At 37.8% G+C, this 13,945-nt stretch overlaps 2 protein-coding genes across 6 annotated transcripts in view; one reads left to right on the plus strand and one right to left on the minus strand.

The window, feature by feature from the left end:
- smyd3 (SET and MYND domain containing 3) overlaps window positions 1–13,945 on the plus strand; it is a 125,820-nt gene that overhangs the window by 79,809 nt on the left and 32,066 nt on the right. The window contains exon 23 of one of the 5 annotated variants that reach the window (XR_015865499.1): window positions 6,318–6,401. The exons of the other annotated variants lie outside the window; for them this stretch is intronic. The gene's annotated coding sequence lies outside the window, so the exon portion shown is untranslated. Of the gene's footprint in view, window positions 1–6,317; window positions 6,402–13,945 lie in introns of those variants that run through there. 5 annotated transcript variants of the gene reach the window in all.
- Window positions 1–13,945, minus strand: part of kif26ba (kinesin family member 26Ba) — a 75,822-nt gene that overhangs the window by 32,341 nt on the left and 29,536 nt on the right. Inside the window, exons 4-5 of the mRNA XM_088414012.1 lie at window positions 9,415–9,593; window positions 2,046–2,256 (exon numbers count right to left, since the gene is read on the minus strand). Coding sequence (XP_088270138.1) covers window positions 2,046–2,256; window positions 9,415–9,593 — 390 coding nt within the window. The remainder of the gene's footprint in view (window positions 1–2,045; window positions 2,257–9,414; window positions 9,594–13,945) is intronic.

Genomic DNA, 13,945 nt, shown 5'->3' on the forward strand with positions numbered 1-13,945 from the left:
TTGCCAACAGTCTCTCTCAACATTCTCTTCTTAGGGGAACTGAAGACTTTAAATGGTTCATTATTGTGAGCGTTAGTGGCAGTTGTTGCTTGTCTATATTTGCCCTGTGATAGGCTGGTGACCAGTCCAAAAAAGAAAGGGTGCTAAAGAAATTAGATGGATGCAAGAAATTAGATGGATGCAAGCAGAGCCAGTTTGGTTGAATTAAGATGCTACGAAGCAGACTGTGTGTGCATGTGCGTCTTCCTGATAACCGAGGAGACATCTGTCACTTCCATATGGAGATAAACTCAGATGGAGGCTAAAATTGAACATGAATTGGTTGTACAAAAGAATGGAGTTTTCATTTGGCATTTAAAATGCCATTTAACGCACAATTTTGCTCACAGGAAGCAGAATGATCCATCTAAAAGTAACTAACCTTTACAGTTGCAAATACAATTTTTAACTTAACCTCTTTTGAGATAATAGTAGAAATATGTTCGCAAAAATAAATCATTAACTTGACAGGTAACGAGAGGTGGCATGTGACAAGTTGGGTCGAACCATTCTAGTATGGGGGAGAATCTGAGTTTTTATAAAAATGAAGTTGAATCACCGACTGAACATAACTTATAGTTTCCTGAAACAATTCAGTAATTATTTTTAAAGGGTTTTTGCATTTTTGTTTGTTTGTTTTCCTTGAGTACCCCCTCCTTCAAGTAGCCACTGGTATAGAAAATAGATGGATAGAATTAAATTTATTGTTATACACTGGTCTATTTCTTATTTAATTAGTATTTGTAGCGAACATCATGTATTGTATCCAATTCAATTTTGCAGGTGCACCTAATGAAATATCCACAAACTATTTAGTTGTTTTGATCCCAAGATGAGAACATTTTACCCATAAATGAAGAAGTAGAGTCCAGGTAAAACAAAAAAAAAAGTATGCCTATCATTAAAACTTGATTATACGGCGTGAAGCAGACAAATAAAAGATGCTGACCTACATGATGGCTTATGATGCTTTGAGGAAAACCTTACAGAAGCGGAGGGGGAGTAAGTAAAGCTTGTCTTTTTCCATTTTTCTTTTTGGTCACTCTCCATATGTCTTTGTAATACAATAGGCAGTCAGAGTCTTTTTGACTGGTCTGGTTTCATCAAATGCATTCATTTTGTCAAGCCGACGCGCACTTACACACATGGACTAAACAGTCAGTGAGACCAAAACTGCGGAGGGGGGAGGGTCACTAAAAACTCATTTCATGGACAATCGATATTGCACACACTTCAGCAGCATGAACGCCCCCAACCCACCAAGCACATCCACGACTCGTACACACATATATTTCATCAAGCGCTGGCTTGGGTGACAGATGACTTTTGTCAGCTTGAGATGTGTTACCGTGGTAACCATTAAGCATATTTTTGGTGTGATACGGCAGAGGTGACACGGGACAAAAGCATCCAGCATCCAAGGTCAGGATTGTGAAACATTTTGATAGTGATGTGAACTCATTCAAACTCATAGTACTGCTAGCACTACGATAATATGGTCAAGTTTACGTTTTAATACACACTACTCAAAAGAAAAAATGTCAAATAAACAATGTTGTTATAAAAATGAAACATTTCATCGTAACATTTTTTACTGAATAATTAAGAATTAAATCAAGAATGTTTATGATTCCTAGGCAGAAAAATTGTGAACTTTTATACACAATTGAAAATTCCTTAGTGTCTGACTATCTTGTTTCTAACAGGCTATCATCAAATGACCCCAAGGATAAAAATGTATATGTTTGACATGTGGGCACTGGGCAGGCACGTAAATCAATTTTTCAAAATTATAGTCAATCTTCCTAATAGTACCCTTCAAAATAAAAGACAGAAAAAATAGGGGGTATACTCCACTGCTATAATCTTGTCACATTCTGAAAATGCACCAAAAAATACATGTACTAAAACTAAACAGGTTTTTCAAGGGTAATTCTCAAGATGCAGAATATTTGTATTCATGCATTTTACTTTCAGCGGATGAGATTGATAAATCCATTTCCTACCTTTCCTAGACCAGGTGTGTCTTTGATCTTATTGGCCGCACGGAGAAGGCAAGGCGGAGCTGGAGGCGGGGTTGCCAGAAGGGCAGAACTGAAATTGGTGGGGAACAATTGGCTGTCGCATGTCGGCGAGGACGACGCGACGGGCAGCTGCGCCGTCGCAGCAGCCTTCAACTTCTTCTTCTTGGATGTCAGATTCAGTTTTTGTGCAGCTCTGACAGGGAAACAGACGAAAGACAACAGATGTTCATTGTATTGATTCATTCAAGTCATAATTGATGTTTTGGGTGGGTGAAGATGTGCTTGCTAACAGGTAGCTACAATAGCATGCTTATAGTTTGACTGAAATTTTAATTGCAGACTGGAGCTACACACACGCACACACTGATGTTTACATAAGTAGCAACATCTGGATGGGGAGTGGCTCATTTGCTTTCTTGTTGCTCAATATTCCCTGTGGCGTTCTGCTCAAAGGGAGCCACTAAAAATGATATTTATATTTCTGCTGCATCTATTCCCATCTCAGACGCTCTCCTTTGTTCTCTCTCTTTCACTTCCACTTCTAAATCTCTCCTTCTTCGCTTCCATCTACAGCCTTTCTTCACTCAACGCTACAACGTTTTTAGATTCTTGAACATTTCTACTCAACAGAGCACAGTGATAAAATGGTGCGAACATTTGCATAGTTTTTAGGTTTAGTGGTTAGTTTCAGCTCGGCCCTTTCTGTGTGGAGCTTGCGTATTCTACCTATGCTAGCATCGTCTCTCTCAGACTGTTCGTACAATTTAGCAAATTAATGCTCATATTTCTGTGTTTTTGTTTTTGTTTTGTTTTTTTGCAAGATTAGAACGTCATAAGATTTCTCAGCCCTGCACAGCACAAAATCGTGCTTTTTATAGATAGATAGACAGACAGACAGACAGACAGACAGACAGACAGACAGATAGATAGACAGCTAGCAAACTAATTAGGGAGTTACCTATTTAACAAAATAGCCGACTAATTAGTAAGTTAGTTCGCTAGCTAGGTAGCTACTTAATTTGTAAGCTAGCTAGGTAGCTAGCATATATAGATACTTGTAGATTGATAGATAGACAGACTAGCATTAGCTAGCATGCTAGCTAAGTAATTAGCAAGTTACTTATTTAACAAGATAGCTGATTAATTAGCTAACTCGTTAGTTTCTTAGGTAGGTAGCATAGATAGATGGATAAACCACATCACTAAATGTGGTGAGAAGGCCAGCAGACTTAAAAATAAATCTTACCATTCCAAATAGTAAATGAACATGAATGCCTACAGGTATACCATTAATTTTATTTAGTTTATCCCGACAGCGTGTCAAGACAGTGGCTGACTTGAGTGACTCATCTTTCTACTGCACAACTGTTACTCCCATAGTGAGTTCAGATTCCAGATGTAAACCCAACAACTTTTTTCTCTTTCAATTGTTGCCAGCCTGCAACGCAGTGTCTAACATAGATTAGCTGTTTGCTAGCAGTGCTCCAATGCCCTTGAGAGCTTTCCATTTACTTTTCAAAGGTTCAGTTGAATAGACATAAATGACTGCACACTTTGATGCTGAAATTAACAAACCAGGCTGCAGTTTCAGCTGGCAGCATTGATCCTCTGGTTTTGACATCGTTGGTCTGTTTTTCTCTCGCCAAGAAAACAAAAAAAAAAAGAATACCAAAAGACTGAATATCGGCAGGTCTATCGGAGAATTAAGAATGCTATGATTATTTTCAAATCCCTTGTGTTGGAATATTTTGGTGTTCTAGTTGAAGAAAAGGATGCATTTCATTAAACTAGTCATTAAACTAGTCTACTGAGCTACAGTTAAAAAAATGAGCCTGACTCCTTTTATGTTTACATTTGCATGCTAGATCTTTAATTTTCTTGCAGCGTGCACTAAAAGACAGAATTAAAAATGATCAAAACTGGAAAACTTATATTTGACTATTTTATGTGACGAACATTACAAAAAACTCATTCATGTGGACTCAATCTCATGAGACATCTCGTCCCATGGGATTTGTGTCTCAACCCAGCTCTAGTGTTAACTTATGTATGGTATTAACTAAACCCAATTACAATTTTCAAACCCAGTTTAGAATGAAGATTGAAACTGTTGATGGAAAAACAGAATAAGTAATTGAAGAATTAGTGGTGATTCATTTACAAAGCTGAATACAGTATTCACATTATTATAGAGTAAATGTGATCCGAGGCTGTTGCAATCTTCCCGTTAGTTATTCTTCAGATATATTAATGTGCGGGTAGAGTTTGAAAGAGGACCTCTTGCCCTTGCGCACACTCGGTCAAAGAGCTATATCTCACACCATTGGCTTTCAATTAAATGCAGCGGGTTACCGAGATGAGCGCAAAGTAGAGTAGGTGGCCATGCGGCTATCGTGCGGAAATAATGCAGGGACAGACAGTACTAGAGGAGCAATGAAGTGAGCAATGGGGATTGCAAATTGAATGTTGGCCATTTGAAACATTAATTTCTTCATGAACGTTTAGTCATTTTGGACACAAAAAGAACCTTTTGAAGGCAGTTTCCAATCGAAATTAATGAAATGCAGCACAGTACAGTATATTGAGGTATTTTCTAGTGTGCTTTCCAGGGTTGGCTATACATAGAGGCAAGACTGGGTATGGCACCCTCAAAAAAATGCAGTTCCCCCACAAATCAAAAGCCGCAGAAGCGTCTAACTTCAACCTTATGTCCAACCATCCATCCATTTGTTACACACTGTCTATTTAGCTAGAAACAGTTGAATAAGGCGAGTACTGTCACTTATTTTTTCTTACTTAACTCCTGTGCACACCCTTCGCAAACTATACACATTGTATTTAAAAACGCTTTTAAAGGCGTAAAAATTAGTTATTTATGAATGTTTTTTTTTTCCTTCACTACTCAAATTGTTCAGTGGCATCTGTCTTTGTAGTCTTTGACGTGATGATGACATTTTATGACATAGCCATTAACTGGACTCTACTGCCACCAACTGCCTTGAGGTGAAACAAGTCAACAAAAATTTTTCTGTTTGCTGACATAGTTTGACCGCCGCTCAGTGGAATGTTGCAAAAATCGTAGGAAAAGCGTAATAAATCCTATTCAAATGCTTCTCAAAACTTGGAATTAGAATGGTTCTATATGGTCCAAAATTTGGACGATTATTATTTTTGTACACAAAATCTCGTACTTCCAGCTGCAATCACATAGAAATTTCAGAATTGTTGCATTTTGAAATTTGATATGTTTTAATCATCTGCTGGAAATTTCAGCTCCCTAGTGTTTTCTGCCTATTGATTCTTTTATGATATCTTAAAAAAAATGAAAGGAATTTCCATAATTTGCAACATAATGCCACAAGGGTTAAAACACTGACTGTACATACAATATCTGTATCAATAGACATCCCTTTAGAGACTCTGTATAATATAAAACAAATACACGTTGATACTTGTCAGATTTTCTCGCTGATTTAAAACCTACAATCTGATGTTGTATATTGTTACACCGTTGAATGTTGCAGCTGTAAACCAGATGATGGACATGCAGTCACAGAACTGTAGAATCCTTCTCACGTTGAGGCATCACTGACTATAATCTGCTTGTCAAATCCATCAGTTTGACAAATAGTCATAACACATGCGATGAGTGAGCATGTATGTGTGTTCTGTCTGGTGTACACACACACCTACACATCTAATTGGCAGCTTTTAATGGCAAGTGGCCTGAGATTTGGCTGAGTGGATCTATTGCAATCTAACTCTAAAATGAAGGGCCCTTGTTTTCCATCCATCGACTGCCTCCCCCATCCATCAGCGCCTCCTCCGTCAGCCAGCCACCTTCCTTTTCATATAGAACCCGTTGTCCTCTATTCCCTTTGTTCATTCCTCCACTCGTCTCCATCCTTCCCTTCTCTGCTTCAATCCCTCTCCCGTCGCAATCAACCACCAGATCTGCCCCTGAATTTTAATCCTCCCTCCCCAATTATTCTTTATCCTCTTGCGGCGCTCTTGGCTTTTCACCCCTCAGCGACTCTTGCACCTTCAGTACCACCCGTCTTCAAAAATAATAAATGTCACGCTGTTGAAATTGCAAGTAGATTCTAAAAAAATAAAATAAAAAAGGATGGGAAAATTGAGCCGTTTTTCCATGCAAACTAATGTGACTGTAGACTCATGAATCACACAAAAAGAGTAAAGGAAATAGTATGAGGCCGATGAGGTCAATGTTTCTTCTACATTTTTTTTTTTCAGCAGCGCGGACAGGTTTGGCAGTTTCGGGGAGTACTTGACAACCACAACCCCAAACAAGACTGATTTACTTGATGTGCAAAATGCTGGCGTCGTGCAAATGAGCACACACAAGTATATTTCCATACTGAGCAAGGTAGTTATATTCGGGCTCTACGCTAACTAATTTTGCGTTGGTAACACTGGAGCTACCAACTTTTTCAGTTTGCAGGGTCATCTCAATTTGCATACCATACTTTCATATGAAACAAAGATTGAGTGACTCAAGATTAGATATTTCCCCAAAAAATTATCTACAAACTATCTGGAACAAAAAGCATCTGGCCATAAATGGTCCAGTTACATATGTGTCTTATATTTCTCTTTTTATGGAATGAGGTCCTCCAATGCAGTGATTCCCAACTTGGGGTATGTGAGCACATTGCAAGAGATATGTAAAAAGCTTTCTGAACAATGAAAATAATATCAAACTGAATAGCATGGCTCTGTATAGTTCTTGCTCAGTTTTTTTTTTAACAACTATCTAAAAGTGTTCCATTTTTTCCACTAAGTGTTATGAATTGATAAATGCCACTGCCTACAGCAATAATATTAAACCCATGATATTTTAAACCTTTTGAAGTCAATCAAAAGTTGATGTTCTACTATACTATACAGTATGTGTGTTTTTTTTTCTTTTGTTTTTATAATGCAGCTTTCGATCCTTTTATATTACGCAGGTGTGCATAAAGCATGTTTGGGGATTTTCATCCGAAAATCATAATGTTGTGTAACTAAAAGCCATTTGTACATTTTCTGTCTTAATCAAGGTAATTCATGGCTAAATTGACTACCAATTTTCAAAAAGGCATTAAGAAGCATGAATGACAGCTTTCCCCTCACTATTAGCCATACCCCTCCCAAAATATCAACACCTTTCCAATTTCCCAAGTCACTTGGGACCAATTCATTTACTCTAGTACCTCCGGCTATGCAGGCACACCGACCATACAAATCCCCGAAGAGGCAATCGCCGGAGCATGCAGTAAAAAATTCCTACACTGATAGAAAATCCCCTCCCCGAGTATAAAGACACACACATACACACACACAGGTTTTTTTTTCTGTTATAATGGGGACATGCCATTGACAATGCATTTCCTAGCCCCTAACCATCACAGCAGATTGTCTAACCCTAACCCTTACCCTAAGATCAACCAAACCTCAATTGAAACCCGTGTTCTAAAAGCAAGTATTGACCCTCCTAACGAGGTTGGAACTTGTGGGGTCCACCAAAATGGTCCGCACAAGAGCAAGTGTTCCTCCACAATAAGAATAAAACCCAGGATTTGATTCCCACCATGCAGCAAAAACTAAAGGCACACACATGCACACACACACGCACCGAGCATGTACAGCATGTCTCCATCTTTTTACCCCATGTCCCCAGAGGGCCATTGCAGCACGGGAGGGAAATGACCGAGTGGCACCGCAGTGAGAGAGTGACATATTCACAGAGCCAATGGCACTAATGAAAGATATTAGTCATACACGCATTAGTGGCGGCATGTACATGTAGGATGGAGGAGGTCACGGTGGAGTCGGGAGAATTCAGAGAGTGACTAAGAAATAGAAAAACAGAAATGGATGAAGGTGAGACAATAGTATGGAGCCAGAAAATGGACGTACAGATTCACACACATGTGTGCGTGTGTGTGTGTGCATCTAATAAGGGTGTCTGCACGGCAGCCGTGGGATTTAGTAGCACTGCATGGCTGCATCTGCCATAAACACGTGCACAAAACCAGCAAAAAGGACTGCCTAAACAGGTTTTGTGTTTCTGTATTGTGTTCACAATTAGCTTTTGTGACACACATGTGCACAGGTGTCTGTTGTGAGAAGCAAATGGGATGTCTGTGTGAAGGTGACATTTGGAACAAAGGAACCACTTTGTCCCTTTTGGCATCTTGAAGAGAAACTGTCACAAGATACACAATCCAATTAAACAACAACAAAGAGAAAGCAAAAACACAGCAAAACACTTGACACCTGCTGCGTGAAACTAACTAGATGTTGTCCTTTTTCTGATGCTTGTAAGTGAGCCCAAAGACAGCTGCTTGTGCACGGTTGGAATGTCAACCAGATGTGTCTGACCGTGCGTGTTTGTGTAAAATGGCCTGCTTGCCTCCCAGTTCAAAGGTGACGGAAGGAAAGCGAAAAAGACAGCATGATTGTGTGTTTGTGTGAGTTCCGCTTGAATTTACAAGCTTCTCGTGACACTTTGAGGATTAAGAAAGTAACACTGGAGGTAAATAGCAGCGATATATACAAAGAGGAGACCAAGAACTACAAAAAAAAAACACAAGTGATCTTACTATATTTATAGCAGTATTATATTATTACCGATATTATGGCTGTAACAAACATTTTGATCATCCGTCAATCTGTCAATTATTTTGTTGACATATCAATGACCTGGTTTTAATTTCCACCCCGTTCTTTAAAAATATGACTTTTTTATAAAATTTGTATTATTTGGTTGCTGGTATGTACGTAAAATCTCTGAAAATCTACGAAATGTTGATTGTTTTTTTCCAAAGTAAAAGCAAATGTTTTTACCGATATAACATGACATCCAAGAGCATTTACCGTCGAGAGATTTAAATTCTCAACATTTCTCAACAATGGTTCATAGATTATCAAAAATAATTAGAAACTAATTTTTGTAATTGTTTTCCGGTAGTTGTCAATTCGTCAATATAAATATTCAGATACTAAGTGACTTCTGATTTCCATCCATAAATATATACATAAATGAATCATCCGTTTTCTTAACTGTTTGTCATCTCAACACAAATATGAATAATTGTGCCAACAGGCATATTGCCGAACAAAATCACTTAAATTATAATACATAAAAGTTTAATGCAAAGTCATATGTATTAAGGTAAATTAATCTACAAGAAATTGTCTTAACTAACTTTGTTTATCCTTGTGAAAGTCTAATTTATGTTTGTAGAAACAATTGCTTTCCAAACTGAATTTACTTCAACTTGACTTAAGTGTATGATATATTTCACATGTCTACCAAAAACCACCTGCCAAACTGAATGCATCTTACCTGGCAAAAAATGATGCTGCAGAAGACCCGGTGGTCTGTGACGTGGTGGTCGCCGCAGCGTGTGATGGTGAGTTTGTGTGTGGGCTTAAATTGGCGTGTGAAGGGGAATGTGTGTTGTAGCGGTTCAGGGCAGCCTCGGTCAAAGCTTCTCTGGACGCCTCCGACACCATTTGGGAGATCTAATTCAGAGACAACAGAAATTAAATATAAGTAAAGATCGTTGCGATCGGAATCACATTTAATTGTGTATTTATACGTCATAATTAAATGGAAAAACCACAAAGTTACAAGTGTTTCGTACCGGGAAATCCTTCACACTACAACTCACAGTCAGTTGTGACATTGTTCATTTGTGACTTTTTTCTGATTATACAACTTTCAGTTGGCCTAGGAACATTCTCTATACACAGTCCATTTAAAGGAGCACTTTGTATACTTTAGCACCATTTAGTGGTGAACTAAAAAAATATTCATTCTAAAAACACACTATAAATTTCAGTATACAAAAAAATAACATCGTCACATCAACGTCTTTTTTTTTAAATAATTGCAGGTCTAGTAATAGGTAATCACATTACATAGATCATGCCTAAGAAAAGGCTGATATTGTTTTGCCACTATCTTTGCGCAACATAAGAACATTTGGCGTGTAGTGTACAGTAGTGGTTGTAGGCTGGTGAATATTTCCAAAAGCACTCTATGTTTGTTGCATTCTCTTTGTTCGCCAATAGATGACACAAAATTTGACATGCTGTTACTTAAAATCTGGCGGAATTCTTTATATGCTTTATATTGGCCATACTGTATGTTTTTATAAAGCACAGCATCACAGGGTGCTCTTTTTCTTATTTAAAAAAACACATTAGAAAAAATATTTTGGGGGAGTACTGAAACACCAAGGAATGAAAAAAGGCGATTTGAAAAATAATTACAATCATATTTCAAGGCTCCGCTGTACTCCATACCACACTATGAAGATAATCTTATGTGTGTGTGTGTGTGTACGCGCGTTACATTGGAAGAATAGATCTGGATTATTGATTATAGTGCTCCCGTTCTTATGGATTATTGATTATTGTCCTTCCATTCGTCTAATGAAATACTGTTTTGCCTGCAAGCATTTACATGTATTATGCATGTGGACAGGTAGCTTTGCATGCACACCTGTAAATCTGTGAGTGTGTATGTGCATTTATTACAAAAAGGTTCACAGGGTCCAAGCATGCAGCTTGCTGTCTTGATAAATCACCGCTCGTAAATGAGACGCCTCTATAGTTTATACCGCGCTCCTCTGTGCATCGATGCCCATTTCCAGTTGCTTGCTGAGCTCTCCGGTGCTGCATTATTAAAGCTATGGTGACCACTTTTTAAAAAACAAATGTAGTAGACCCCCAACAAATTGTATTTATTCAGAAAAAAACGATTGCTCAATATTTTATTCAAATTTTCTGTCAGATATTTGAATACTAAAAATACTTCAATCTCTAAATGCCTGAACCTGGCTAAATGTTGTGTTAGAGTGAATTTAGCTGGAAATGTCATTCATGAATGTAGCATATGAAGTATATGAAAATATGTAGCATTTTCACATTTTTATATTGACATAAACACCCACATGAAGTGTAAAAAATCTAGAATGATAATTCTCAGTGTGGGACTTGTGCCATTAGTGTGTGGGCCCTGTCTGATGGTATGCAATTAAAGTGCAGTTCGGTTGTATTTAACGTTTTAGTACAATACAATAACTGTGCGATACATTTTTTAAGAACTGCTTTTTTTCCTTCCAAATTTTATTCAGGTGCAATTTTAAGTTAACTTAAACTCCAATATCTTTTAATTCAGTTATTATTACAGCCTAGTCTTTCGTCTCATATATTTAAGAACAGTGTTAATGTTCAAACTTTGCATAATGTTGCAGTTTTTTAGAATATAATTGGTTACAACTATATTTTTGCAAAACTAAAATCACAACAGTATAGATATTGTTCAATTGATCATTCTTTGCCTACTGCCGGGATAGGCTCCAGCAAGCCAGCAACCCTAGTGAGGAGAAGCAGCTATAGAAAATGAATGAATGGATAGATGGATTATTCTTTGACGTTATCAAATATAACCTGACAGTGATACTTTTAAAATGGATCCATACAGCTAAATACAGTAAAATTAATTAAGAAAAAATTATGAAATTATGTAGGTTGTGAGTCAGAGTTGGGAAGTAATGAGTGTGACAATGTTCCAAGGAACATTTGAGGTCAAAACCAGAAAAAAGCATGTTTTTTCTATCAACCCCTCCTCTTCCTCGGTTCTGTTCTTCCCTCTATAAAAGTATCAAGAAAAAAAAGCGGCGTAAAAATGCGCTCATTCGTCTTCACTATGGGCTAACCTCCATTAGGAAAACATTCACCTTCCCCATCTGTCTCTCTTAGATTTATTGCATTCTCTCACTTATTTCCAAAAGCCGGCCACGCTGTCAAACCAAAAAAATCCGGCCTGAAATTTAGGATGAAGACTAATGCATGTGCATGTGTGTGGTCTGCTGTGCTACTATCAGGGGACCAGACAACCTGGCTACGTGCAAACTAGTCTCACGGCTTTATTGCAGCTGAGTAGAAGCAGAGACTCGGCGAAGGAGATGCACTGACAAAGTAAGTGGGACAGTGCATTGGAGAAATTTCAGTGATGTGAGAAAAGAGGATGGAGGAGTATGCAAAATACCGTACTCGATATGAGGGAAAGAGGACAGGGTCGCCAATCTTAAAAGATGTCTACTGAGGCGACGAGATCTTATTCAAGCGTGCAAGAAAAGACAGTGGAAGCTAACTATGTGGGAAGTAAGACGAAGAGGGGCGTGAAAGGTTGCTAGTTTAGCCTGTTGGCAAACTTGGGTCACTTTAGCATCATCGGCCTCTTAGCCAACAATTGGAACGCTACTATGATTTCCATCGTGAGTTACATGTCAACAAAATGGTGAAATGTATTCAACATGAACCCAAGGGACTCCATGTAAACTCTATGAAGAATATGTCTCTTTTCTTGCCTTCATGAACATGTCTCCCTCAGCATCTCTCCACTTGACTTTGTTGTGAGCGCTCCCCATATTCCACTTGACAAAGCGCCTTTCGATCATTACCGTTGGCAGCTCCTCCCCCTTTTGCTTCCCACCTCTCAGGGGTGTGAGTCTAAACACGGGTGATTTATGATGCTGCTCTATTTCTCCACTTCTGCCAAACCGCCATTACTGTCAAAATTTACTGCAGAAACACTGACATTGCACACCTCCCACAAGAGACAAAAACTCCAACGAAGACATGCACCACATTGAATGCAGTAGTGTCGTGAAAACTAGACTAGACATGTCAATTCATATCAGAGAGAAAATTATTTCACAAAATGTTTGGGTATTGTGGTTGTAGTTTGCTGTGGCGCATGGTGTTATGCTAATATAAGGCAATGTAAAGTTTTTTCAACCAAAAATTTCTGATTTAAGACTCAAGAGTTTTATTGTCATATGCATAATAATAATGTACAAAGAAATTCTTATTCTGTTCACTTCCCTGAGTAGACTACATTCCATAATCGAGCAAATCATAAAGTAGGCACGTCCAATTATTACAAGACAGTCAACATAGAAAGAGATACCATTTTGTTGACTTAAAAAGCTTGTAATTTGACAAAATCCAACTTATTTGCTCATTTATCAAAATAGAACCTTTTAGACTATATTTCCAGCAATATTACCCGATGACTATATTACATTATATATGAAAAATTAAAATAATTTGCTAAGCTACACCCTTGGTTTACTAATATGTTCCCTTATTTTAATAATCCCTCAATTAACTAATAAGTGCCCACAGTTTACTATTTTTTTACTCACTTTCACTCTGTTCCCATAATTCACAAATCAGTTCTTTCATTTAAATTTAAATTAATCAATGTCTCCTCTTGGTTTATGTACTAATCTTTTCAGTTTGTTAACTAAAATGTACCCACAGTCTACTAACTGCTTCCCTCACTTTACCAATCTGTTCCCTTAATTCACTAATAAATTATTTAGTTTAGCTAATCTGTTCCATAAATACACTAATATGTACAGTACTTGGTTTACTAATATGTTCCCTCAACTCACTTAACGGATCTCTCAACATATTACTCTGTTTCATAAATTAAGTACCCGGACCTCACAAATTACTAATTTATTACCAAAGGACCCTTCATATCCTGGCACCAGAGAGGCTCCAAAGATTTGAATATCTTGGCATTCATCTAAATGATCATAAGTTATTCTTGTAGCATTACTTCGTAGAATTGCTTTTAAGGTCAATGTGATTGTAATCACTGCACTTTCCAACAAGTAATTAATTTTTGAAAAAACTAAGTGAAGAGAATGAAGAAATAAGAAGATGAATGGGGAAACTTTTCATCCCTTCTCATTTTGTTGTCATTCGCAGTCATTGTACTGCTTCCATTACTGAGGACGTCATTGTCTGTGCTGCCTCCCTGAGTCATTGTTTCATTAACCAAACTGCGG

The sequence above is a fragment of the Hippichthys cyanospilos genome, chromosome 4, assembly GCF_059441005.1.
Source record: "Hippichthys cyanospilos isolate Australia breed blue-spotted pipefish chromosome 4, RoL_Hcya_1.0, whole genome shotgun sequence".
Lineage (NCBI taxonomy): Eukaryota > Metazoa > Chordata > Actinopteri > Syngnathiformes > Syngnathidae > Hippichthys > Hippichthys cyanospilos.